The sequence below is a fragment of the Polyergus mexicanus genome, unplaced genomic scaffold (assembly GCF_030449975.1).
Source record: "Polyergus mexicanus isolate NDT 795.1 unplaced genomic scaffold, iyPolMexi1.0 SCAF_7, whole genome shotgun sequence".
Taxonomy (NCBI): domain Eukaryota; kingdom Metazoa; phylum Arthropoda; class Insecta; order Hymenoptera; family Formicidae; genus Polyergus; species Polyergus mexicanus.
The window spans coordinates 10111582-10137725 of NW_027223327.1; the positions used below are offsets into that span (position 1 = coordinate 10111582).

At 34.8% G+C, this 26144-nt stretch overlaps 2 protein-coding genes across 11 annotated transcripts in view; one reads left to right on the top strand and one right to left on the bottom strand.

Annotated features, from left to right (window-relative positions):
* Rab3-gef (Rab3 GDP-GTP exchange factor) lies at positions 1-25688 on the top strand. 9 transcript variants are annotated; one of them, XM_070299177.1, is made up of 34 exons: positions 1-372; positions 3210-3441; positions 3628-3796; positions 3887-4052; positions 4416-4596; positions 4937-5094; positions 5179-5479; positions 5640-5972; positions 6086-6118; positions 6486-6598; positions 6762-7483; positions 7705-7943; positions 8418-8609; positions 9858-10253; positions 10391-10459; positions 10547-10747; positions 10846-11044; positions 11321-11416; positions 11498-11637; positions 11714-11872; positions 12004-12195; positions 12369-12456; positions 12672-12808; positions 13130-13270; positions 14068-14212; positions 14351-14480; positions 14660-14876; positions 14943-15215; positions 15602-15781; positions 18515-18523; positions 22344-22416; positions 22582-22628; positions 22990-23143; positions 23419-23509. In XM_070299177.1, the coding sequence occupies exons 2-33, from the start codon at positions 3346-3348 to the stop codon at positions 23098-23100; spliced, it is 5706 nt and encodes a 1901-aa protein (XP_070155278.1). In that variant the 5' UTR covers positions 1-372; positions 3210-3345; the 3' UTR covers positions 23101-23143; positions 23419-23509. The 9 variants fall into 9 exon arrangements, with proteins under 9 accessions (XP_070155278.1, XP_070155270.1, XP_070155272.1 ...); XM_070299169.1 differs by lacking the exon at positions 22990-23143 and adding an exon at positions 25442-25688 and having other exon boundaries at positions 2-372; positions 23419-25120; XM_070299171.1 differs by lacking the exon at positions 22990-23143 and adding an exon at positions 25442-25688 and having other exon boundaries at positions 2-372; positions 11504-11637; positions 23419-25120.
* Sf2 (splicing factor 2) overlaps positions 24480-26144 on the bottom strand; it is an 8664-nt gene continuing 6999 nt past the window's right edge. The window contains exons 4-5 of one of the 2 annotated variants that reach the window (XR_011447197.1): positions 26077-26144; positions 24480-25510 (exon numbers count right to left, since the gene is read on the bottom strand). The gene's annotated coding sequence lies outside the window, so the exon portion shown is untranslated. The remainder of the gene's footprint in view (positions 25511-26076) is intronic. The other variant, XR_011447196.1, reaches the window with a different exon arrangement.

Sequence of the window (26144 nt, forward strand, 5' to 3'; positions counted from 1 at the left end):
TAATCAGCCACGCTTCGACGAGCTCAGGTGACGAAACGTCAGAGGATATGCGACGACGATAGTGCGTCCCAATGAAAATAGAGAAAAAAAAGGAGAAAAAACGAGAACAGAAATTCACTTTTGGAAGAGCGGAATCGGGACGTTCGGCGCCGTTACTGGAGGCCCGGAGACATCTGCGCCTGCTTAGCGAACGATCGTCGACGGCGCCGACGTCGGGACGGCTGCGGGATGTCCGGGCGGCGTCGACCAGTATGATAGTGTGATATCGCCATTCGGCTGATGCGGGCGGAACATCGTCGTCGGCCTGTCATTCGCATGGCGATCGGACGAGGACGCGCGGTCATTTTTTCACGTTAACGTGCACCGTAAAATGTAAGTGGATGAGAAAAAACGTTCTTTATCTCGCCGCGATTTGCGGACGGGAAATTATTTCCCGATAGATAGAATGAAACAGAGGTCAATCTAACGCAATCTAAGCAATCCTAGGTCTTTTTTTTCGTCCAGTTTTTTCGACGAGTTTTTTTATTCTTTTTTATTCGAAATCGATCGAAATTTGGATGCGCGAGTCGTAATTTCTCCAAGAGGTTTCCCGGATAAAAGTATTAAGTAAGAAAGGTAAAACTAGCTCTTGATAGAGCTCGTTCGTAGTTTGGGATCGATGCGGCGTTGTGTACGTTCTTCGTTAATTTTCCGCAAATAATTAATTAAATTTTATCGCGCGCAAGTGATTGAGTTAAGCTCCTCAAAACGATCGACGCGCGTTTTTTTGCTCTTTGGATTGCGAGGTGAGAAATTATCTTCCATTAGCGTATAATCATATCAGCTATTAAAAGTCGCTTTTCTCGCTTTCTCGAAGATTAAAGCAAATTTTCTCCAAATTAATTAATCGAAATTTCTTCGCGTAGATTACGATTTTAAAGTTATTAACATCGATGTGTACTCCGAGTCGATATTACGATCGAATTCACTTCGGAGTAGCAGCTTAACAAGGTCAATACTATCGTGTATGCCTTATCAAAACAAGGTTGACCGCAGATGGTACTACTTAATATCGCAGCTGAATACAACTTTCCGATCTCCGCAAGGAAATAATTCGGATGTTATTATTTGATGTCTTCGCATTGTCTCTCGATAATTTCATTTGTATTTCAGAAACGTGCACTGAGAGACTCATTTCGTCAAATGAAACAAAATTATTTGGTTGAACCATTTTGTCGATTGGACATGTAATTTGGTTTTATTTAATAAAAATTATCTTACTGGAAAGAAGTTAAATGTTACACTAACAAACTATTTTGTTTGCATGGATTTGTTTATCTGAATAAAATTTTATTGTTGCGTAATTGCGTAAATCGTTTAGTCGAATATCATAAGCTATTTTGCGCATTCATGTGTCACTGCGCAATCAATTGTAGTATGGTGCAGTGTAGTATGATGTGCATCTTCAATCATGGCGGATTCATCTGTCCGGGAAATACTGATTAGTCTCTCGTTAACGACGAGAGAATTGAAAAGATGGAGAATATAATGTATATATCTTTTTCTTATCGTATCACAAGAGACAAGTGTCAAGTAAATTTCTTGTTGAATATATGGATAAAGTTTGGTTGATGTAATTAAAGCGAATGTAACTGCAGTTGGAAATTTTTTTTTTTTTTTTTTAATACTAACACACAAATGTGCGATTCAATGAACAAAATTGAAATAAAAAATAACCAAAAATTTGATTTTATACAATTAATAATTTTGTTCACTGAACCAAATTTGTGTGTTAGTATTATCGAATCTTCCGACTAAATCTTTTTGTTGTATTAATAATTAAAGAATTTGTTTGATCATATCCAAACAAGAGATTTAGTTGATTCAAAAAAATTTTTTTTTCATTCAACAAAATGGGTCTCTCAGTGTGGATCGAGTAACTGTAATTGAAATGCGCTCGAAAAGTTGCAAAATTTTGCGAAATGTTCTCAATGGATTTTTTTATTTAATTATTTCTGAGATTTTCATCTTGATCGATTTTATTTATAGTGAATTTTATTGTCGTATTTAAGACATTTCTTTTGCTTTATCTCTTTTCAATATATCGATTTCTCTTATAGAACCTTCCATCTTTCATAATTTTTCAGATTAATATGCAAAAGCTCGTAATCCACTTTTAATCGCGAGATTAGAAACCTCGTTAATGCTACACATATATATCGATTTCAAGTATCACGAATAGATTTATATACACATGAAAATACATATAAATGTGTCTTTAAAATTGAAAAATTTAGTATCATCATGTGATCTGAATTTTAAAATTGACCCTCAAGTTCTTCATCGTTCAGTGCATCATTCTAAAACTGAAAGATTTATTGCTATAATAATGTAGTACACTTTCAGGAACTTGAGATGTGATTTTTAAACGTATATAATTTTCTCAATTCCTTTAAGTGTCGCTCTTGAATCTTTGAATTTCTCGAGTTTCTCTTCTATAAAGAAAAGAATTAATCCACTGTCGCATTGAATTCTCAAATCGATTGCCTCTCGTGCACCAAGGTAAATAGCGCAGAGAAATGTTTAAAGAAAAATTGAAAACATCTAAAGACTTTGCGTTATCGAAGACTCTATTAACGTCGAATCCGCATACTGTTCCTGCCGTTAATCGCCTGTCGTGCGACTGTAATCATGATGTAATCATACGGAAGTACGTGGCCTCGTGTGCACACGTGACGTTTGCTTCCTCGCGTTATGCCACGGCGCGAAATACGAGAAGGGGCTCGATATCGCGAGGGAATTAAACGGGGCACCGGTCGCCGCGCGCATGCAATACCCGCTCTCTTTCTCGACACGGTGACACAGATATCCTTTTGGATCTTCGGAATCATCGATCTCGGAGTTCTCGTTCTGACTAGTTCCTACAGCCCTTTATTGTCGCTCTGCGTAATTTCCGCTTCTCTCTTTTGCTTCGATAAAGTTTGCTTCGTTAAGAAATTTGACTTATTAATATGTGTCCCACAATTCTGAAATAAACGTGATAATGTAATTATATTCTTTAATTAATCTCGATCATACTTCAAGAAAATTTTGTATAGATATAAATAATAGTCACACCGGCAAGATATTTCCTTATATCGGGGATGGCGAAAGTCTAATTACTCGGAATGTTCAGCAAATAAGAGAGGGCGTAAGTTAACTGCGCAAATCCTTGATTTATTTATTTATAGGTGGAATAAAAAAAACGATATAATGGTGCAATCATGATTCAAATTGAGAATGATCCTGAAGAAAGTTCAGCGGCTCGGCTGTCCTATATACACGGTGTACAGCGGTGACACAGCTGTACATACATAGATCACGATCATGGATATACAAAAGAAATTCCTGTGCCCCCGTTTGGTGGATTATCTCGCCATTGTGGGGGCTAGAACGCCTGCTGCCTCTCGTCAGCCGGTACAGGTACAATAATACTTATAGGAATAAGCCCATTTGCAAAATCTACAAAAAATCTCAATGAATGTATAAAGTTTGCAATAAATTTATATATCTATTTTCTTAAAGAATCAGAATGTAAAAAAAAACGAATTTATTAATTAAAATAAATAAAAGGGAAAGATAATATATAATAATCTTACTGTTTAATAGGTCCCGGAATTGCTACGTAGATATCCGGTGGAGGATCACAAAGATTTTCCTCTTCCTCTGGATATGGTTTATTTTTGTCAACCGGAAGGTTGCAGTAGCGTGGGACCGAAACGCACGGCCTTACGAGAGGCGACATCCTTCACCTTCACCCTCACTGATAAAGATTCAGGTTTGGTATCTCTTTCATACATATACATATACATTGCATAAAATTGCTACAATCTATACGTTGTAAAGATTATTTGGAAAAAAAATGCAGGAAAGACGCGTTACGGAATCTGCGTGAATTTTTATCGACCTATGGAGAAGACGGGGGTCGTGACTGCCGGGGGAATTTCATTCAAGAGGGAAAAATACAATACCACGTTTCGAAGGGAGAGCTGGAGGAAGAGCATGGAACGAAGCACGGATTCCGCTTTTTCTAGGTGAAATGGCTTATAATTATTTGTCCCTTTCTTAATTTAATCTCTGCAATCGAACAACGAAAAATTAAATTATATTTTAATTATAAAAATTTAAGTATAAAAAGTTTTGTGTGCTATATCTTTGACACATAATAACGATAAAATAGACAAGAAAATAGAAAGAGATAGCAAGTAGTAAGATAACAAGAGAATTCTCTCCTTTCTTAAAACCACGAATTTAAAATCTGTAATCTTCTAAAATTGAAAAATAAAAAAAATTTGTCCTCGTATATTTTAAAAATGAATTTAAATGACTTACGTATGCAATACCCACTCAAAAGAGAGTTCCATTTATAAGACTGTATCTCTAGCCGTTCGTTATAGCGACTATAGGAGCAGTGCAGTAGGTCCTAGTGATTCTGAGAGAGATTGCTCCAGCAGCAGAAGGGATTCGGATACCCCGCAAGTCCAGCACGCTCCGAGATTGGAATTTATCGCACCGAGCGGAGACAGCGAGAGCGGTGGTAGTCATTCCCCATCGCCACGGGCTTCTCGAAGACGTCAGGTCGATATTTTTTTATTATCTTTATCGATTAATGTATCTTGCTTGTGAAATAACTTTTATTATTACAAAATTTTCTATAAATAATTAATTTAGAAAAAATAATTATTATAGAGAATAATAATTGTATAAGAAATAATTATTTCATTTAGAAATTTTATTATCTTAGAACAATCAAATCCAAGTTTCTAATTTTTATTCACACACATACAACTGATTCTCTCAGGAATATATATATATATATATGCACAGATACTATAATGCATTATTATCAACCATTTTCTATGAAAGTTATATTAACATTTATCAATATATTTTAACGTCTTTATAATGTTTTTAACAGAGGATTCGCAATCATTCCTTGACTTCCCTCTGCATTATTTCGCATCATCCATTCTTTTCGATGTTCCGGGAATGTCTTTTCGTTTTGAAGAAGATCATCGACGCGTGCAACGAGAGTTTTTCACCGCAAAAAGTGGGAGCCTCTCGACAGACCAACAGGTGCACCAAGATCTCTTGTGTATAATATTTTGACAATTTGCGAAAATATTAACATTTTATTGAATGCAAAATCCTTCCTTACAGAGACACGGTATGGAGCGTTATTACCGGGCAGGTTCTGGGGGATACGCCATCCATCGTGCTCCATGACGTTCGCGAGATCGAGACATGGATATTACGGTTGCTAAGTAGCCCTGTTCCTGTTCCAGCAAAGACGCGCGTCGAGGTCGAGATAATATCGCCCAACGTGCAGCCTCCGTTGTGTTTCGCCTTGCCGGATCATACCAGGTTCACCCTGGTCGACTTTCCTCTGCATCTACCGTTAGAACTACTCGGCGTCGATATATGTTTGAAGGTTCTTACGCTGATTCTTTTGGAGAACAAGGTACGAACACACAGATATAAATATTGAAAAAATATATCAATGGACGTCTAAAAAAATATATAAATACTTTGAATATAGATTATTATAAATTATAACATACCTAGTGGGCGGATACTCGTGGGAAATACTAATACAGAATCGTTTGAAACTTGATTTTCAGATTGTGCTTCAGTCCCGAGATTACAATGCTCTATCCATGTCAGTCATGGCGTTTGTCACGATGATCTACCCGTTGGAATATATGTTCCCCGCAATACCCTTGTTACCCACATGCATGAGTTGTGCGGAACAATTACTGCTCGCGCCGACGCCTTTCGTAATTGGGATACCTGCGTCTTTCTTGTTGTACAAAAAGAACTTTAAGATGCCCGACGATATCTGGCTCGTGGATTTGGATAGCAATAAAATAACACCGCCAAACGCTTTGGGCGAGGATAATTTGCCGCCATTGCCGGAACCGGAGGGTACCATTTTGAAAAATCATTTGAAACAGGTAATATTATATTGTCGACAGCGATTGACGATATAAACTCGTAAACTTTCCTAACTATAAAATTAAACGATAAAGAATTAAACGTGTTTAATGACTCATTACCCTCATCGCAGGCAATGCAACTGATGGATCAAGTTGGCTCTAGTGTAAATATTTATTATAATTCTCAGTCCGCTTGGTGGCATATTCTTTATTTCGTAGTTAGCGGCATGCATGATTTATCACGTAAAGAGTCGATTCGACTCTTGTAGCGCCACACGTATTTACCAAAGTACTAGAATAAAAATTGTAAATAGCAAATAGAAATAGCAATTGTAGAAAAAAATGTAGTTCCTCTTTTTGTTAAAAGTCGAAAATTTTTAATCGATAAAACATTATTTCGTAATCGCTTTTGTTCGTAGAGTGAAAGTAGATTTAAAGCAGTAGAAATAAAATCGCAATAGAGCAATGAGCATTGCAACGAACTGCGCAACCCCGTTAATTCAATTTATTCACCATTTAATGAATTTCCAGGCAATGGCCAGTATGACAGGCCCATCATTGCTGCCACAGGAGATCTCGTCACGTCTCTCTTTTCAGACACCAAGTAGAAGAGAAAGCGTGGCATCCCATCATTCCACTTTAAGGTACGATTTAATTCCTCATCTGTTTAAAATTTCTATTCGAATAAAAATAAGATTATCTTTTACTAATTGCAAAAAGTGTCATACATTACTGCTTGTAGTTTGAATATTTTGGCAATGCAGCTACTAAAATATTCGTTTATTAATTAAATCGGTTATTTTACAGTGTAGCTTCGACGAAGCATAGGCCGAGCATCGATCAGTATGCGCACATTCAGCACACTCCGCTGAATTCGCCAGGCGTGAGCTCGTCGTCGAGTCCTCCTCGTCGGCCGTCGATGTCACAAACGGTCGGAGGATCCGGGCCGACCGGCCCGTATCCGATGAAAACGATCGGACAAAGTTCGATGCCCTTCAATGCGTTCATCTACGGAAACGATGTGGACTCGGTGGACATTGCTACGCGGGTCGCCATGGTGCGATTTTTCAATTCACAGAATTTGCTGGCCAACTTCACCGAACATACGCGCACCCTACGGCTGTATCCTCGGCCGGTGGTCGCCTTCCAGATCAACTCGTTCCTTCGCTCGCGACCCAAGAAGAGCAGTTTCCTCAATAAGTTTGCGCGCACGCAAGCGGTCGAGTTCTTGGCCGAATGGTCCCTCACTCCTAGCAACGTAGCCTTTCTCCGGGTGCAAACGGGAGTGTTTGATCCCGCGCAGATCGGCGACAAGTCACGCTGGTACGCGACCAATCTCGAACCGATCTACTTTCCCGTCTGGGATGCCGGTAGCTCCCTAGCGAACGCCTTGAAGGCGATGAGGGAGCACGAGAGCCAACCTACGGACGAAAGCGGCTCCGATTCGGAGGGTGCTGAGAGCACAAGTTCCTCCTATTCCTCCTTGAGCGATTTTGTCTCCGAGATGGCATCGTCTGATCTATCACCAGGTGAGTATTTTGGAATCTTGAAGTTCTATTTCTTCTATAACAAAATTTATAAACGTTTTCTTTAATTTTAATATTATAATATTTTTTGAAACGTATATGTGTTTATATATATGATTGTATTGATATAAATGTTAGAAAATTTTATATTTGTCTGGTAAAATATTTTAAAATTCTTTAGTACAATATTATAATTATTTAATTTTACTTTTTGCATGTTGCAGGTTACAATTGTCCGCAAGCGAGCCAGCCTCAACTAATGTCACTCTCGGTGGATCCGAAGAACGTTTACAATCCTCCGAGTTCCTTGCAATATCCGGGAGTGGAAGAAGATTCGCCGGTACGACCCGAGAGTCCACCGAGCACTTCTTCTAGTCACAGTGATCTAAGCAGCCCAAGCTTTAACAGAGATTCTGAACTCGAATTAAATCCAAAAATTCACGAAGGCTTGCAGTCTACTAATGTAAGTATATAAAATTTTTTTCACAATCTCTTTTGTCTCTCTCTCCTCGCTAATGCACTACTTTTTATACGCTTAATGATACTTTAAGAATAACTTATATATGTAATCACGATTTACGTTATGCAATCATATATATATATATATATATATATATATATATATATATATATATACACACACGCGACAAATCTAAAAATTAAAAATAATCGATTTTCTTGGTTATTGTTATAAGAAACACATAACAGTAATTTTATATCATTAATAATTTTTAAGATTGATAATATACGCATCAGAATAATTTACATCGAAAGTAAGTGGTAAATTTTTTATATATTGCTAAATCGGTGCACATAATGGGTGGCTTTTATGTAAATGCGATGACTAAAAAGAAAAATACTAAAAAAATATATATAGCGTTACGATAATATACGAAATAGCATCGGATTAGAACGCTAACAAATTACTTGATCATAGGATAAAGAGGAGGGTGGTAGCTTTGAGTCAGACTCCGCGTCGACAATAACACCGCGCACAATCCTGAGCGCACAAAGTTCGGTAGGACAATTCACAGGGATGGGATCTTTAAGCACTCAATCTTCGTTCAACGACACTGAACGTCCTGCTGCTCCTCACAGGACCTCGCGTGTCAGTAGATATGTCACTCCTGTGAGTCTCATCCCCATGTTACCTTTAACTCTGTCATTCGAATGTCTCTATTCTCGAGTATTTCGGGCTGATGCATGATAAATGGATTGAACAAGGGAAAATTGTGAAAGTATGTAGAATGCTTGTCCTCGTCATTTCTTCTTCTTCTTCTTCTTCTTTGTATTTTTTTGTTAAGAATACTTCAAAGAGAATGTTAGCTTCTCCATTCTTGATTTGCATTTTATTCTCGATTCGTTATTTGCGATTCACCTTTACATTTGTTTTGAATCTTTTTCTAGACATCTTCATCGTTTTTATTTTTTGCACGTCCATCTCTCTCTTCAGATACAAACGTACTAAATCTCATTCATGTATCATATTCAGTATTAAATGTAGTTTCGTAAATTTGAGTTAAATCTCTGATTACTAGTTTGTGTATCGCACCATTTTCTTTCTCAACCTGAATACGATTTATTATACTGCACATATTTTTTCTACTTTATTTCTTCAAGATATGTTATTGCATATTGAGATGCTCGTATAATATTACACGTTTTTTTTTTTTTTTCATATACATGCCATTTACATATGAAATATATTATACATGTACATACATATTTTCTCATCTCTTCTCTAACGACACAGGTTTACGAATTTAAACTGTTATGTGTAAATTTGATTATTATAAATTAAATGATAATCTTAAGAAACACGATCAATATTCTCGATATATACATATGCATACAAATATGATGCGCTGTTTAAATCACAGTAAAACATATAATGATTTTCTTTATAGATATAAGTTGTATCGTTAAGTACAATATATATATTTATCTAAGCTTGTACGTTTTAATGTGACATCTTTTGTTGAAGCATGATTAAATTTTATTGCTCTATATTTTAAACCTTAAGTGTTATACGTCAATTAATATGTAACGTTCCAGAGAGAAAAAAAAGCATTTATTTCTATTATAAAAATTTTTGAATCTTTTCTATATAAAATCCTGCGTAATTAAAACATTTTCATTAACATATGATTTTTATATATTGAAATTATTAATTTATTAGTGATAACAAAATTTTCAGGATATTATATATATTTTTTTGCCGACTTGCATTCTCTTTCATATTGGCAATATAAAAATTTTCAAACTAAGCGAGGTGAGAAAAGACTCGCGTATCCGATTTTTTAAGAAGAATGTTTATTTTTTTTTGTTTTTAGGAGAGTAAAGAATAGTCGCGAATGCTCGAGTATTTTTTTTCCAGGTACCACCTACCGGACCGGGTCTACAACGTCAGCCAAGCGTTGGCAACGTCCTGGCGAGGGCGTCCAGCTTCAGCACCACCGGCGGACCTCTTCTGCCGCGACAGATAAGCGCCGTCACCGGTCATCAACATGAAGCGTCGATGACACTTCAGCTTCAACGTCAGACATCGGCTGGACCGGCAATCCAGCAGAAACAAAACGACAATAGCACAGTGCAACGGCAAAACAGCGGCGGCAGCAGCACCAGCACCAACACCACTTCTACCGGAAACGGTGTTCTGCGACAGGGCTCGCAGGGCTCTCTGTTCGAGCAGATTGCCAGCCAAGCCAAGGACTTGGTACGCGAGACCACGAGGCAGAGCAGCCAAGACGGACTACTCGCGCATATGGACAAGGTATTTACAAGCAAGGCGTGTGATGATGATGATGATCATTTGCGTTTATTTTCTAGAATTCTATCAAATAGATAATTGCGTCATAGTCAGATTCTTTCTTGACATTATTTATTTATCCGATTTATTTTTCATCGTAGCTCACGCATCAAGCGAAAGAAAAAATTACAGAAGCAAGCGAGGATAGTCTGTTCGCACCGCTGGAGCAAGTATGTTTTCCTATAACATTATATATAACGTTGACAAAATGAATATATTCTTAATCGCGATTCTTCTTATACTCTGATTATAATTAGTTAACGCAACAAACTAAGAAAGCGATGGGCGAGGCCACCAAGTCGGTACAAGAAGCGTCCAAGACCGCGCTAGAGATGAGCAAAACTGCTACGGGTGTCAGTAAAAATACTTTGGACGATTTAACGTATGTTGGCAAGAGCACGTTCGGAGACTTGACGAAAAGTGCCAAAGAAGTCGCTACGAAGAAGGGTTTGCTCAAGGTACACGAAAAAATCTAAGATTTTAGAGACTCGTATTTTTAACTTTAAAAATCTATCGAAGACATCTGTCCATGTAATCGCTATTTGTTTGTATTTAGGGCCTCGGAGAATCGCAACAGTCGCCAGTACATGCACCATCATCTCCCAGTATGACGCAGCAGCGGAAGGATTCGATTAGCAATCAACTGGTCGCGTCGGATACGCGGAGCGGCGTCGGGCGAGATTTTTTCAGCAATATTAGTAGCGATTTAAATGGCTTTGCCGCGCAGACCAGTAGTATGTTTAGCGATCTATTCGGTACGTTTGCTATTTTTCTATTGAGAGTTATATGATTCATTAATAATTAAAAATTCTAAGTTTACCATATATTCTGTAACAGAATATGAAATCTAGAGGAAAAAATATATCATATATTATTCTAAGAAAAAAAAAATTTGTACTATTTTGTTGCGTTACGATCTGTAATTTTCTTTGAGACTTTCACTGTATCTATAAATTTTATCGTTACATGATAGCCATTAACGATTTAATCTATCGAGGAAGAAGAATAATAAAGTTATATCTAACTTACAGGTAACAAAAATAATTCTAATCGAGGCAGCAGCTTTTTCCCGCAGAATCAGAAATCGAAAGAAAAGATAAATCCTATTCTTGCACCATTTCCCAAAGGTACGAGTAATATCCGGACGTTTTTGATTAATCTTTTGAATCTGAAAATAAAATTCAGCGCGTAAATATGTGTATTGACAGTTGCAGGAAAGACAGGATTGGTAGAACGTTCCTCGTTAATAAAACATTCTTCGCATAAAGTTAATCAAGAAGATGCGCAGAGAATGCAAAACGCGGAACGTTCTAGCACAAATAGCGACAATCAAGCCTTCTTAAACGACGTAAGTATTTGTAAATGTTAGCTTAAGTATCGTATAACAATGCTACTCAATTTTAATTCTTCTAAATCTCTTTCAGGTGGTGACGCAAGTGTTGACTGGCGAAGGCGTTGGTTGGCTTAAATTGAATAGATTGAAGAAGCTAATGGAGGATGAAAATTACAGAGATTTGGTCGTAACGAAACTGAATAAAGGTCTAAATAGAAAAATTAGTCCGGATGATCATATTGATGATGTGGTAAATTTTTAATTTCCCTTAATTTTTAGACACACAAATTATTTAAGAGTGCCTTATCGTTTGCTAAATTTATTATCATGTGTATCAAACATGCAATCAAATATTATTTAATTTGCTTTAATCTTTTACAGCCCATATCGAAACCCGTGTATAAGGGAATGTTAAAGTGCCTTCAAGCAGTAACGCATGGTCTTGCGCATACATATAATAATTTCGGATTAGGCGGGATGGCCTCTGTCTTCCAACTGATGGAAATCGCTCACACACATTACTGGAGCAAAGATCTGTCCGAAAGTGGTTTCGACAGTTCTTTGATGTCGCAGGTATATAAATTTTAAATACATTCCTATACATATATAATTTATGCGTATATAAATAACGTCATATAGAACAATTTAAAATGTATATTTATTTAAACTTTGCATATATATATATATATATATATATATATATATATATTTAATAACGGAAGAAAGCACACACTTGTATTTTGCAGGCATCTAGTCCGTTCGGCAGTAGAGAAAACTTGAGATCACCGCAATCTCCGAATCAATCTGATTTCACGGATACTACGCAAAAACCGGGTATGTGTCTCTCTTTCCGAACACGGTTGCGAGAAAATTTGTAATTTATAAATTTGTAAATTTTTAATTCTTATGGTACTGCTATAATAGAGACTGATTATTTATTTCTGTTAAACTTTGAAATAAACATCGAGTTTGTCGATTTGAAAGATACGTATCTTAAATAAATGTATATTATAAACTGGTAACTGATAATATTTTTCGGGAAATATTAGAACTGCCGCAAGTACATTTGGACATACCGCAACCACTGCCGACAGGGGACACGAGTCAATCGACTACGGACATGTTTCTGGACATGTTTACGAAGAAGGGGAAACTTCTAAGCAAACTTACCTCATTTGATTCGGAGGTAGAAAGAATTTCCGATTCATATCTCAAACTATTCAGACAATTATTTTAATCTTTATTTTAAGTTCGAGTTTCAAGAGTTGATCGATAGTTTTATATAATAGGTGTCGCAAGGGCGCAATTGTTGAAACTGGCCACATAAACATTTCCGTCCTAAAACAGATGAGAAGAGTAACTCTTTTTTATAATAAAATGTATATGCTATTGACTTGACAGCTTCTTTAGCGCGGTACCTTCTACAACCAGTAACGAACAAAAACACACAATAAATATTTAACGTTTGACTGTAACATGCAATGCACACGTGTCATGTGTTTTTTAGAGTGGGCGGGGTGGTGGAACGGGAAGCAGCGAAGCTTTATCCACAGACGGAGGTAGCATTATCACTAATCCTGCTTTTCGCCAAGCGCACCAAGCTTCCTTTCGAAGCACCGTGTCTGATAGCGAGGTCGAGCAAGGCAATGTAAATTATCTACTGAATTAGTTTTACATATAGTTGTAAATTTATATAATTGTTTTATATATACATATATATATATATATATATATCTTGTAGAACGCAATGCAACACAACGCTAATAGCATCGTCCATTCTCATAAAATTAATCGACGAGAGAGTTTAACTAGATACATACCCAGATCATGTCATGTAAATCTCGATTGTCCAGATCATGTAACGTAAATCTCGAATGTGACATGTATATTGACTGTGTGTTAGCGAAATTAATGAATTGTATGACACTCAAATGTTCAAGCACTTCAGGAAATCAGTATAGAATATCCTTTGACATTTGACCAACTCGGATGTGTAGTCGATACTTGACGCAACACAAGCTTCCAGTAGTTCCGAACACTCGAGTCGCATCAATACCTCTGTATTTGTTAGACAGGAACACGAATGGACGCTGATAGATCGCATAGAGAATTGTTATCGAAGGGTAATGGTGACGTGTTTCGCTGCAATTTAAATTACGATCATATTGAAGAACAAATTTTCGTGTATACGTGATACATAACCAAGTGTCTCTTCGTACCTGCAATCAAATTACCCTTTGACTTTAGAGAGATGGCATTATTTCGCATTTAGTTATAAATAAATTTCTAGTTTGAATATCAATCGAATAAAAAAAGTCGGACAAAGAGATATTCTCTTTGAGAAATATATTATTGCTTAAAATTAAAATTTTTATAGATTTTTATTAGAATTTTTATCCATGTTATGGCTATTAATGTCGTTCTTATCCGATTCTGTGATTCTAGTTTCCTCGGCAAGGTAAGCAGCGTTCCGGCAGCGTTTGGTCCAGCAAGTCGTCTCTGAGTACTGGATTCCGTTATCACGGCGGAAATTTGATACCTACCACAACTTTACCAAGTCCAGAAGCTGCGAGAACATATCTCTTCGAAGGTATACATTTTTTTCAATCGGTCAAAAATATCCCAGATGATACGATGATCACGATTGTCTGGAAATATTTACAAAACTGATTATTTTCTCGCATATTAATAAACTTTGAAATTAAAACTGTTACCGTGTTTTGTTCAGGTCTACTTGGAAAGGACAGGTCGTCCTTGTGGGATGAAATGCAATTTTGGGAGGACGCCTTTTTAGACGCCGTGTCGCAGGAACGCGACATGATGGGCATGGATCAAGGACCCGGAGAGATGATGGAGAGGTAAGAAGCATCCACAAAGTATTTGACATAAATAAAGCAACACAAATTGTAAAAAATAAATAATAAAATCACATTCTTCAATGTGGTAAACATGGACTTTGTTTCAATATATAAAAAGTAAATGTAAAAAAATATACATCAAACATATTGTCAAAAAATATGTTGTACGCGCGACACAGATATAAGAGTTTAAGCGAGAGCGAGAGACGACGGTTGGAACACGAGGAAGATAGACTATTATGCACTCTGCTGCACAATCTCACCGCCATTCTGGTGATGCTGAACGTCGAGAAGGAGGAACTAAAGCGAAAAGTGCGCAGACTATTAGGCAAGAGTCACATCGGCCTCATTTACAGCCAGGAATTAAATCTACTTCTCGATCAAATAAATAATCTCGTAAGTGTCCTGTAAACGACTGTCAAAAAACTGCGATCAATGCGAGCCTTTTTTCTTCTCTCGTAGCATGGAAATGACATCGATCTGAAGCCTCTGACGTCACGACAAATGCACCGACAGTCATTCACCGTGCATTCGGGGGTCGACGCTGAAGGTGATCTACGTTTCCTCGAGGTTCGCCACGATGGTCTTGTGCTAAGATCGGTGAACGGCGTGATAGTTGAGCGCTGGTGGTACGAACGTGTCGTCAATATGACATATAGCCCGAAGAATAAGGTTTTATGCTTGTGGAGGAGAAGCGGCGGGGGCACGGAATTACACAAATATTATACCAAGAAGGTCTGTGTATATTACATATTATATATAATTCTTGGTATAATATTATATTATAATATTGTACCAAGAAGGTCAATGTTTCTGAAAAGAAAGATTAAACGAAGAAGGAAATTAACGTTTTCTTCTATCTCATGTATATTTTTTAATCATTTTAAACATCTATTTCTGAGAATAAAACAAAAACTTTTAAAATTATACAACATAAATTAATTATTTTTTAATATAAATCTTATAAAATTTTCTAAACATGTATAATTTTTTCCTAAATAGGAAAAATATCAAAAGAAGGTAAATGAAAGTGGAAAATCTGCAATCAAGATTCAGATTGCAACCAGATACTGTCTGCAAAATATCAGATATATAATGAAGATGTAACGATCATTTTTCAGTGTAAGGATGTATACTATTGCATAAAGGATGCCATGGAAAAGGCGGCGGCTCGTGGACGAGGTACAAACGTGGATTACGAACTCGGCGGCGAGTTTCCGGTGCAGGACATGCGAACGGGCGAAGGTGGGCTCCTACAGGTTTGCATGGAGGGCGTCGGTCTCCTCTTCGTGAATAGCAAGGTATGACTCACACATTCGTATAAAAGTCGCACACTCCTCTTACGACTGTGATTACGGTGCGAGAAGAATCGAAAATTCGATTCTCTCTGTTTCTCTTTCTCGAGGATTGTGCAAACTCATTTATAAATATATATATATATATAGTCATTTTATATTTTACATCCAATTGTTTGTGTCATGTTGAACTGCATTTGACATCATATATATTTATTTAAGACTTTTATTTGATGATTATTGTCATCTTTTGCGCGTTATATAACACCATATTTCGATTATATATATAATGTATCTTCTGTGGTCGATGCTATCGTTTTACTCTTTTTATCTCAATGCGTATAATATAATATATTTATTTCAGCCAGATCGAATATATATCAGAGAATATGTTATATCGCCACGAGCTATGGGTTCGTTCAAAAAAAAAAAAAAGAAAGAAAAAATATTTTTTGTCTCAGCTCAATAAACGCGATCACGAGGTATCATAAATGTGACCTCGATCACATGTAACGTTGCTCGATACTGAATAAATATGTACAAATGGAACATTTTTTATTAAAGGGAAAAAATGTACAAACACGCGGCAACGTTAAATCTCATATTGAATAAATCTCCGTCGTTGTCTCTGTACCACTCTTTTTGCTATTCATATTCTCTCGATCATCGAATATTCTCTCTCTGTGTTTTTTTTTCATTACTGCATTGATGCAAGGACCACTCAATATTATCTCCCACTGCTACCCACTACAATCTGCTTAATTAATTTATATCTCTGTACTTCTGTACTGTGATTTATCGCGTGGTCCATGATAGGACAAATCAGGCTCGTCAAAAAGTAATTTGTTTGGCAAATTTCCACTTGATTTATTCTGAAATTCGTCAAACAGATTTATGTGTATGATATCAGGATTTTTTTTCTTTTTATCAATATACCTCACGAGTAGACAAGCGCGTACTCGTGTGTAAAGCAAATCTGTATCGATACAATTAGAATGACTGTATAAAAGACATGAAAAGACTTTAGCAACTTATCACTTCAATAAGAGAAACAGACACCACAAACATAATTATAAGCGTATATACAGGATGTTGCACAACGATCGCGTGTTTTCTTTTAATTACAGGTTTTTCGATCACTAAGTCCAGTCAATTTTTCCCTTATAAAAATGTATCAGTATTGTTTTTGAATTATACACGGTAGATAATGAAAGGTTTTCCGCAAATTGTATACCGAATCTGTTAATATGATTTTTTGGATACATTTATAAAATCTTATTTTCAAGCCAACAATAAAATGTCAAGATTGACTTGTTTTGAAAAGGAGAAGATTGCAAAAATAATGACTCCAGAAATTGTCAAAGGAAAAATTGATTCAAAATTGATCAAGAGAACTATAATTTTTGAAAGAAAGCACGTTTAATCCGGGACTTTCTGTATATGCACATCAAGGAATACTTGACTTGAATATGATCCATTTAACAATAAGCTTTGCGCATTTATTTTATTTGCTTTCATTATATAAAAATAAATTATTTTATTTAGATGAAAAATATGCCCGAATAATTTGATTATCTCGTGGATGATAAAAAAATTACAAATAACGTACAAAACGAGTGGACCCTATTGGGAATCGGATGGTCTCGTGTTATTCATACATTTATACGCACATAATGGATCTCATATATACAACTCCTTCTCAGCAGGAAGAAAAGTTGTTCTACTTGTCGCTAAATATTTCGGGAGCTCTGAATAATCTCTCATTAATCTCTCGCGATTGATATCACAATACCGATATCCTCTCGGTTATTTTACTGAATAATATTGTGTTCAGGCGTTATATAATCAATGTTTTCTTGCATGGAAGCTCGATGTGCAGTTGCAGACTTTTTTATCTGTATATTATATATATATATATATATATATATATATATATATATATATATATAATTATACATTATATTACATTTATATATCATTATACATTTATATATATATATATATATAGGAAATAAGGTATATATATATATATATATATAAGATTGTCTTTCTTGAACATTATATTCCTATATCTTATCATTTGTATTGAATGTTGGATGCTATTATATTTTTACCATAAGTCTAACAACTTTTTTATCTGTCGTGGTCACATATATACGCGAGGAAAGTCTATTCGCGGCTCGAAATAAGAACAAAAAAAAAAAAAAAAAAAAAAAAGAATAGAAGAGAGATGTAAAGTGCGCTAAAAAATGTCGCGACCATACAAAGATCGTTGTTTACTCCGACTGCTTACTTTATCGCGATCGATAAACGGATCGCGGATCTCGTTATATATATATATTGGCAGAATCTCGCGCGAATGACGAAAATATCCGTGGGATATATTTATACGCGCTCGGGATTCCGTATATATTCATTCTTTGGATGATCGGGATGATAGACTTTTCTCAGCTTGGGGAACTTTTGAGATGGTCCTTGAACAATGAATATACCTTGCTGTTTATCCGATTGGCCATGACGTTAGGTGATAAAATGTAGCTGTAATATCATCGTGTACAGCTCTCTATCTATCTATTCTATCTCTATATCTCTCTCTATATATATACTACATATATATATATATACTATATCTTAACTGAGTGGATAACTGCTATTATCAAGGGTTTTAATTTTCTGTTTTTCTGTTTTCTGTTTTCTTGTCCCGTCCATCGACATTGCCCTGCGCGGCTGGGCAAACAGGATTTCGAGGTATCAAATCACAATATAAGTCATTGTTTGTTATATAAATTCAGTATATATGACTAATATACTCAATGTTGGCCGTGTTCCGGAGATGCTTATTTATTTTTACCATTACTTTTGGCCGTATATTATTATTATTATTATTATTATTATTATACCATTATATACTATATATATCTACCTACATTCTTAAATTGCATTCGAATTCACTGATCTGCTCTGTCTCTATCTTTACTGTTTTTCTACGATCGATCGGTGTTAGTTGTAATATATATATATATATATATATATATATATATATATATATATATATATATTTATATATATACGTATATGTATCTCCGTTACGATATATATATATATATATATATATATAAAATCGTAAAACGCTGATACCTAAATCCAGGTATTCAGTAATGAACGATGAAATGCAGAACAGTGTTTGCCGTATATATATGAAAAATCCGACAACATACTTTATATATTGTATATCGTTTAGATGAAATATTTGTAAGTAGTGTTTAGTGCAACTTGTAGAGCGATGTTCGATTTGCACACACAATGCAACTATATATATATATAGCTATATAGCCTAATCACTCGTACATAAAAGTATACACAGTCATTACGTCACGATCATCATTACAGGTTCTACGTATCTTTACATACCGTATGTTTCGGTAATCGCGAATTATGAAATACGTCGAGAAAAATATTCTCGAATTTTTCGTTATCATTATCGCTCGACGCGATATGATACTGTCACAATCTCATTGAAGATCGATAACGCAAAAGTGTATTGTATATTGATTTTCTATCAAATTTCTGAAAATAATTTTGCTCGGCGAACGTCTGCTTTTTTTTTTTTATTTCGATTTTTTTTGAGTTGAAAGAGAAAACAAGCGAAACGTAACATCGCAAATAGTACGTAATGTGTGTAAGAGTCGATCTGTGTTCGCAAGGGCAAGAGTGTGTTGTAGAATTTGTGGTCCATAAAAGCCACTTTTTGTGTAAAATTTCGGAGTGCAACTGTAAACTACACACTTTATATTAGCAATATATACCCGTAGTACCTCTCAACGGTCCCTTACATATAGTCGTAGTCGACCAGTAGAATCGGGAGCAATATTTCTCAAGAGATAAAAGAGATAGTGTCACGCAAAATTAAATTAATCCACGAAATTAGAAAAAATTAATTACATAAATGAATGCGTGAACGAGAAAAAAAAGATTCTATATTTAATTTAAAACCATTATTTGATCCACAAATAATTCTTATATAACGCTGAATAATTGATGAGAAAATCTGCCGCGCCTTTTCGCAGATTTAAACAAAACTACGGCTGTAGGAACAGTAATAAAAGCTGTTTGAAAAACTCTATATTTAAATATATACATATTATTTTAAAGATTTACGAAATAAATAAGACAGTTGTAGAAAATGTGCTATCCGATTTATACGGTCGTGACTCGGAATCTATACCTACACACTGCTAGTAATGTATAATAGAGCAATAGTTTTCCTCGTGCTGTATAGTGGTCGTTCAACATCATATTACGTATCGCAGGGGGATCATCTTCAAGATCATCGCAACGAAAATTCGCGTTAGCCTCATCCTTGTCGTCACGATATTATTACACTTCTCTGGCATGGCACTGCTAACATAATGTTCCTTGTTTACGACATTGTACCAAAATTCTCCGATATATATCCTCCCTCGACAAGAGTGAGTATCATCATATCATCCCCTCTCAAGCCCTTTTCTCGTTCTTTACTGACACCCCTGTCCCACGATCGATATATATGTATATTACGACCGTGCATCATTGTCGATCGAACCACGCCAACATCGGTCTGTATTAGATGATACAATTGCACATTTAGAAAGTTATCGACGCTAAGCAATCAGTGACATTTTACGATTGAGTTTAGGCCATCTCCAGAGTTGTCTGCCGCTATATTTCGCTGATGTTGCGCCTGTTGCTGCTGCTGCTGCTGTATGTCGTCGTCGCTGCTCTACCGCTTTCTCGCTTACAAATCGAGATTGCTACATAAATACTGAATGATACATGGTGTTTTTGATACCATTTTAGCCATAAAGTAAATCTTAGATTGCTTATACGTCGCTTTGGCTCTTGCACCAAATATTATTTTTGCAAAACTCAGCAATCATAAAATTATCTTGTAAATTTTAATTCTGTTGTGTATTAATTCACTTCATTAATCTATTGGATTTTTCTATAGTAATAATTGATACAAAGATACATACCTGTCTCAATATATTTTTATATGGCATGATTACCGTGATTGCTATATTTTATTAAAAAAATGAATTTTTAAATATATTTTTCTTCAAATTTGACTTTTTTCTAATAATACGGTTTACTAATATAGTTCTAATTTTTTTCGTTTTATAAGGTAAACTATAAAATTTATTTTTCGAAGATTGTTAGAGATTCTTATGCAAAAGCTGAGTTTTGTGAGAAAATATTATTTATTGCTCGCTTTTAAATTGGCAACGAAAATGTAGTGAGATTGAGCATGTTGTTATGAGGCGATTGTACCGCTATTGAAAAGAGATGTGCGTTTGCATGTAAAAAAAAATATTTACGATTCCAGTTGTCCCCGATTTCGTTTTTTTTTTTCGTTTACAGTTCGAATTCGTACATTTTTGCACGTGTAATATATATATATCTCGATTTCAGTATTAAATGTAACATCTATAATTTTTATGGAATATGCGGTTCTCTTTCCCTCGATATTTGTCATACGTGGCCATCGTTGTCGCAAAATTATCTTTTAACGTTCGTTTTTACAGGAATCTTTCATAACGGAGATAGTTCGAGAAAATAAAGTTATGTGCACTCAAAATTAAGAACGAGAACGTTGAGATAATGAAATTGTTTAAAATGAATATTAAAGCGTGTAAAAAAGATGCAAGTTTTTTTCAAATTTAAATCGTTCGTTCCGCACAGAGAGAAAACAATATCTTTGAAATAAAATTACGCTAGAATTCAGATTTGTTTGAGACAAAGCATCCGTTTCTTCATCAGGAAAACAGAAAAAACGTAATTTTTCTCTTCGCAATAATACTATACGAGTATTGCTTTGCGTTTAATCGCAAGTCACATTTAATAATCGTCTCTCGTAAGCAACGGATAATAATAATGATTATTACTATTCTAGATATGCTACAATTAAAATTCAACCAATAACTTTTTGTTCGATGTACATCACCGTACTTGATACGATTAGTGATAAATAAAATACGCGATTTTAAATTTTACTAGATCAAAAAAAGATATCATTTATTAAATAAGGCAATTTTTCTAAATTAAAAAAAAATTATATGAATGCGACATGTAATTTTTTTACATAACCGCGTATGTAATTTTGTATGGTGGCGCGCATCAAATAAATCAAATCAATATGATAATATGTGAAACACAGTTTTTTGTGCAACCATCCATCAAGCGTGTCTGAATTAAAAAATTCATCAAAGTTAAACTAAATAATAAAAATTTTTCAATTATAAAAATTTGAATCTGCTATATAAATTTTATATAAATAATTAATTCGAAAAGTCAACGCTCGAAGGATGAAATAGATACTTGTCGTCGAATGAGCTTATCGTCACAATCTTTACAGTAATCGTCGTCACGCCTTTTAAAGAGCTATTTGCACATACAATTGATATCGTTATATCGGCGCATAATAATAAAATAGGCCATAGAGAATCGTCACAAGTGTGCATGATCAAGTAGATCCAGATCCGCAATGCGCGATGCGCAGAACACTAACGTAAACCGATTATGTTATTTGCAGTTTTTTGTAAGACTCGATCATATCCGCAAGTGCTTTACTCTAAAGGATGGAATCTTTGTTTTGGAAGAATTTAGTAAGTGACACATTGAATATTGCTTCGATTAACATACGCTTTTACATACGCCTCGTAGACATGCCTCGTGAAAAATAAAGATTCATGATAGCGAGTCACGCTTCCGTTGCAATTAAGTTTTAGCCTCGGTACGTCGATATGTTATCGTACACCTTTCTGTTTCAGATCCTAAAACTAGACAAGTAATTCAACGTAAATATAAGTCGCAAATGGTAAGTACATATTTCATAATCTTTTTTTTTTTGAAAAAATATAGAATAATTATTATAAGAGAAAAAGAAAGTTATTTTATCCGAATTAATCGACTAACATTATTAACATTTGTTTTATTGATTACAAATAATAACATTTTGTAACTTAAGAATATTTTACACATCAAAAAGCATTTAATAAGTACGTAAAATATCGTTAAATTATAGTTCATTTTTTAATTGATTAAATATATTCAGAAATTAATATTCCCGAATCATTAGAAAAAGTGATATACATTTTACATTATATTTTATTTTATTTTTTTATTTTTTATTTTTTTTTGTATTTATCATACATCTGTAGTTGTATATTGTGTGACAGGCTGAAGAGGCGGTCCGCTGTTTGCATAGAATATTCTCTGTTGCATTTACTCTTCATAAACTCCCATCGGAGAGTCATCACAAACATAAGCGCAAAAATGACACCACATGAAGCTCTCATTTCTAAATTATTTATCATTTCTTATACCTTACACGTAAGTTTTTTTTTTTCAATTGTTTTAAGTAAATCTTTATAATTTACAGTTTTTTGAAGTACATTGAGAAGAGATTTTTATAAATCGACTTTCGTTTCTAAATAATTTACTGAATGACTTAAAATTTGTGTTTCAACGTTAAATAATAAAATATAATATATATTAATCTTAATTTTTTCCGAAAATAAATTAGTTTCGCGAAATTTCTTATGAAAAAATGATGAATAATTTGCGTAATATTTATATAACTACGTCAATGATTTCTTCATCCATAGGCATATGATATCTGCTATGCTGTTCTGTGCGTATTTTCTTACGTGGCGGCTGGTTCAGAGCAACGAAAGCAACAACAAGGTCAACAGCAGCAGTCGCAACAGCAGCACCCGCAACGCCAACAACAGCATCAGCAGCACACTTTACAACCGAATGAACAGCGTCAGCAGCACCATCAAGCCCGGCATCCCCCTCAACAATACAGACAAGAGCAACCCCAATCGAGCAATATAATAACCCAAATGCACAGAAATACACAGCTGGACCCTTATCCCCGTCAACACTGACGCAGGCAAAGACACTCGCTTCCCTATGTTAGCATTCACGGCAAAAATAGTTGCGCCCCTTACGCCTGTTTACCCTGGGTATAAATGCGCTATCCTTCTCAGAAATTTATTTGGAGATTCGATTGAATGTGGACAAAATAATCGTGTGACATTATTTTTTCGAAGAAATATTTCCTTCTATCTTTCTTCTTCAAAGGCGCCGTAACTATGCTCTTCCTTTCCGGAATTGAAATCACTTTGTGAAAAATTGTAATAACTTTTTAGAACATGAAAAAAATCATATCTATCCTTAGTTTGATTCGTTGATATCAGACTTACAGCGCGAATTTTTATTCGGAGTTAGTCTTGCGTAGTCAATGTGATAACTATAGTATTCTTGTATTCATCGCGTACACGTGGATACGCGTGTATGTGTCACCTCAAAGCAATTAAATACAATAACTATTCGTAATTGGCGGTACAATTTTATATAAGACACCGTACAGAGATTGTAATTATAAACGTTCGCGATGGTAAAAAGAGTATTTATTAAAAGTATTTATTTTAGCTCGGGTCGAAGTAAAAATGGTAGATGTCGATTGACAAACGTAAAAAAAAAAAAAAAAAAAAAAAAACGCATTGCAATTAACTTGCAAATTTTTTAATTACCGCATACGAAATTACTCTTATCGTTTTTAGATATTTGAATTTTCGTAACTGAAATATAGATAACAGCTTTATCCGTTCGCTATCTCTCTTTTTTTTTATGTCTGTAATCGAAATTATCCGATGATTTATATGTTTCATTTAAACCTAATGTACTGAATAAAATATCGCAATGTTTATGAAAAACTGTTGTGCATAAGATGTGTAGAAAAACATACTGTCGTTCTATGTCTCGAATAACTTGCACGGTGATCATTCTTTTGTACGGTTTCGAATATAGAAGAAAGAGAATTTCCCTCGGTAGTTCCTAGAGCTCGTTTAGGATACATGTAATGTTCTGTAGGTTTATTTTCTTTTAAATAAATGTGTAACGAGAAGTATTTAAACGTTACTTTAAATCCACTGCTTTATTCAATTTAATGGCTGCCAAGGCCGATACACGTGTTATTTAAACCGTATAGGAAGAGGACGAGATATATGACTTGATCAATTCGAAAGCGAAAAAGCCTTTTTACGGAGAGTCGTTGTCTCTTTATAATAAAGTTTTATCTCTTGAAACGCTGAGCTGATTCTTACGATCTTAACTATCTTTACAATCTTCGCACTCTTCCCTATCTTCGTTTATTTTATACCTATTGCTCCCTCTCTTCATCGGGCTTTGATATATATATATATATATATTGCAACGCGGTGGAGCTCCGTAATTCGCTGACTCTAACTATCGATATCTCGTTTGGAATTAGCGCAAAACGAGTCCAACATCAAAATAATCGTAAGTAATTTCAAAAACTGCATAATAAACATTCAATTAAAAAATTAATTAAAATTTTCTAATTTTATTATTGCAACATAAAAAAATTATAATTTTCTTTATATCATGATTTTTGGACATTTACGACTTTACACAATTAAAACATAGTTTAGAGACTTTCTATTGTAGTTTCTTGCAGTCAATATAAAATCATTACTTGATAATTATAACATTTGAAATTTTTACGGGAATAAAAGAACCATATTAGACAAGGAAATTATTTCAGCATATTATTTTTTCAATTAATATGTTAATATGGTTTTTTATTTTCTCGCATAACAGAATATTTCCCCGGGTTTGGTAGAAACCAATCTCACGCAACAGTGGCTGAAGGAGAACCCACGATTAGCTCTGAAACCAAAGAACGTGGCGGATGCTATTCTCTTCTCGTTGCAAACTCCGGAGAACGTACTTATTAAGGATGTTATTATTACACCTATTCGGGAGATTATTTGAGCTAATATTGGACGAAATCGTTGCCTACGATCAATATTGTAATATTTAGTAAACGTATCAAATAAAGACAAATTGAATAAAGCGCTTGTATTTTTAAATATAACACCTGAATTTATTACACATTAACCCTCTTAATAATAGACTAATACTTTATAGAGAAGATATGCTTTTCCTTGGAACATACATCGTTCTCAAATTTCTTATTATGAATACGCATGAATGTCATCGTTTAGAAATTTCTGTATAAATGTATGCTTTTTTTGTAGTTTACTTTTAAAAAATTTATCTTTAACGAGTCAAATAAAAAATAGACAACAGAAATAATTAAAATTTAAGATAAAAACTTTGCCATAATGCTTATCTGAAGACATCTATGATATTTCTTTTGTTTAGATAAAAGTTATAAAAACAATTCATATTCTAAATGCACGATGCTGCGTTTGGCTGAATAAATTTCTTACCCACGCCCGAGAGATAATATATGGATCGTGGAAGTTGTTCGTTTACAGACGATGATTGAAGGTGAATT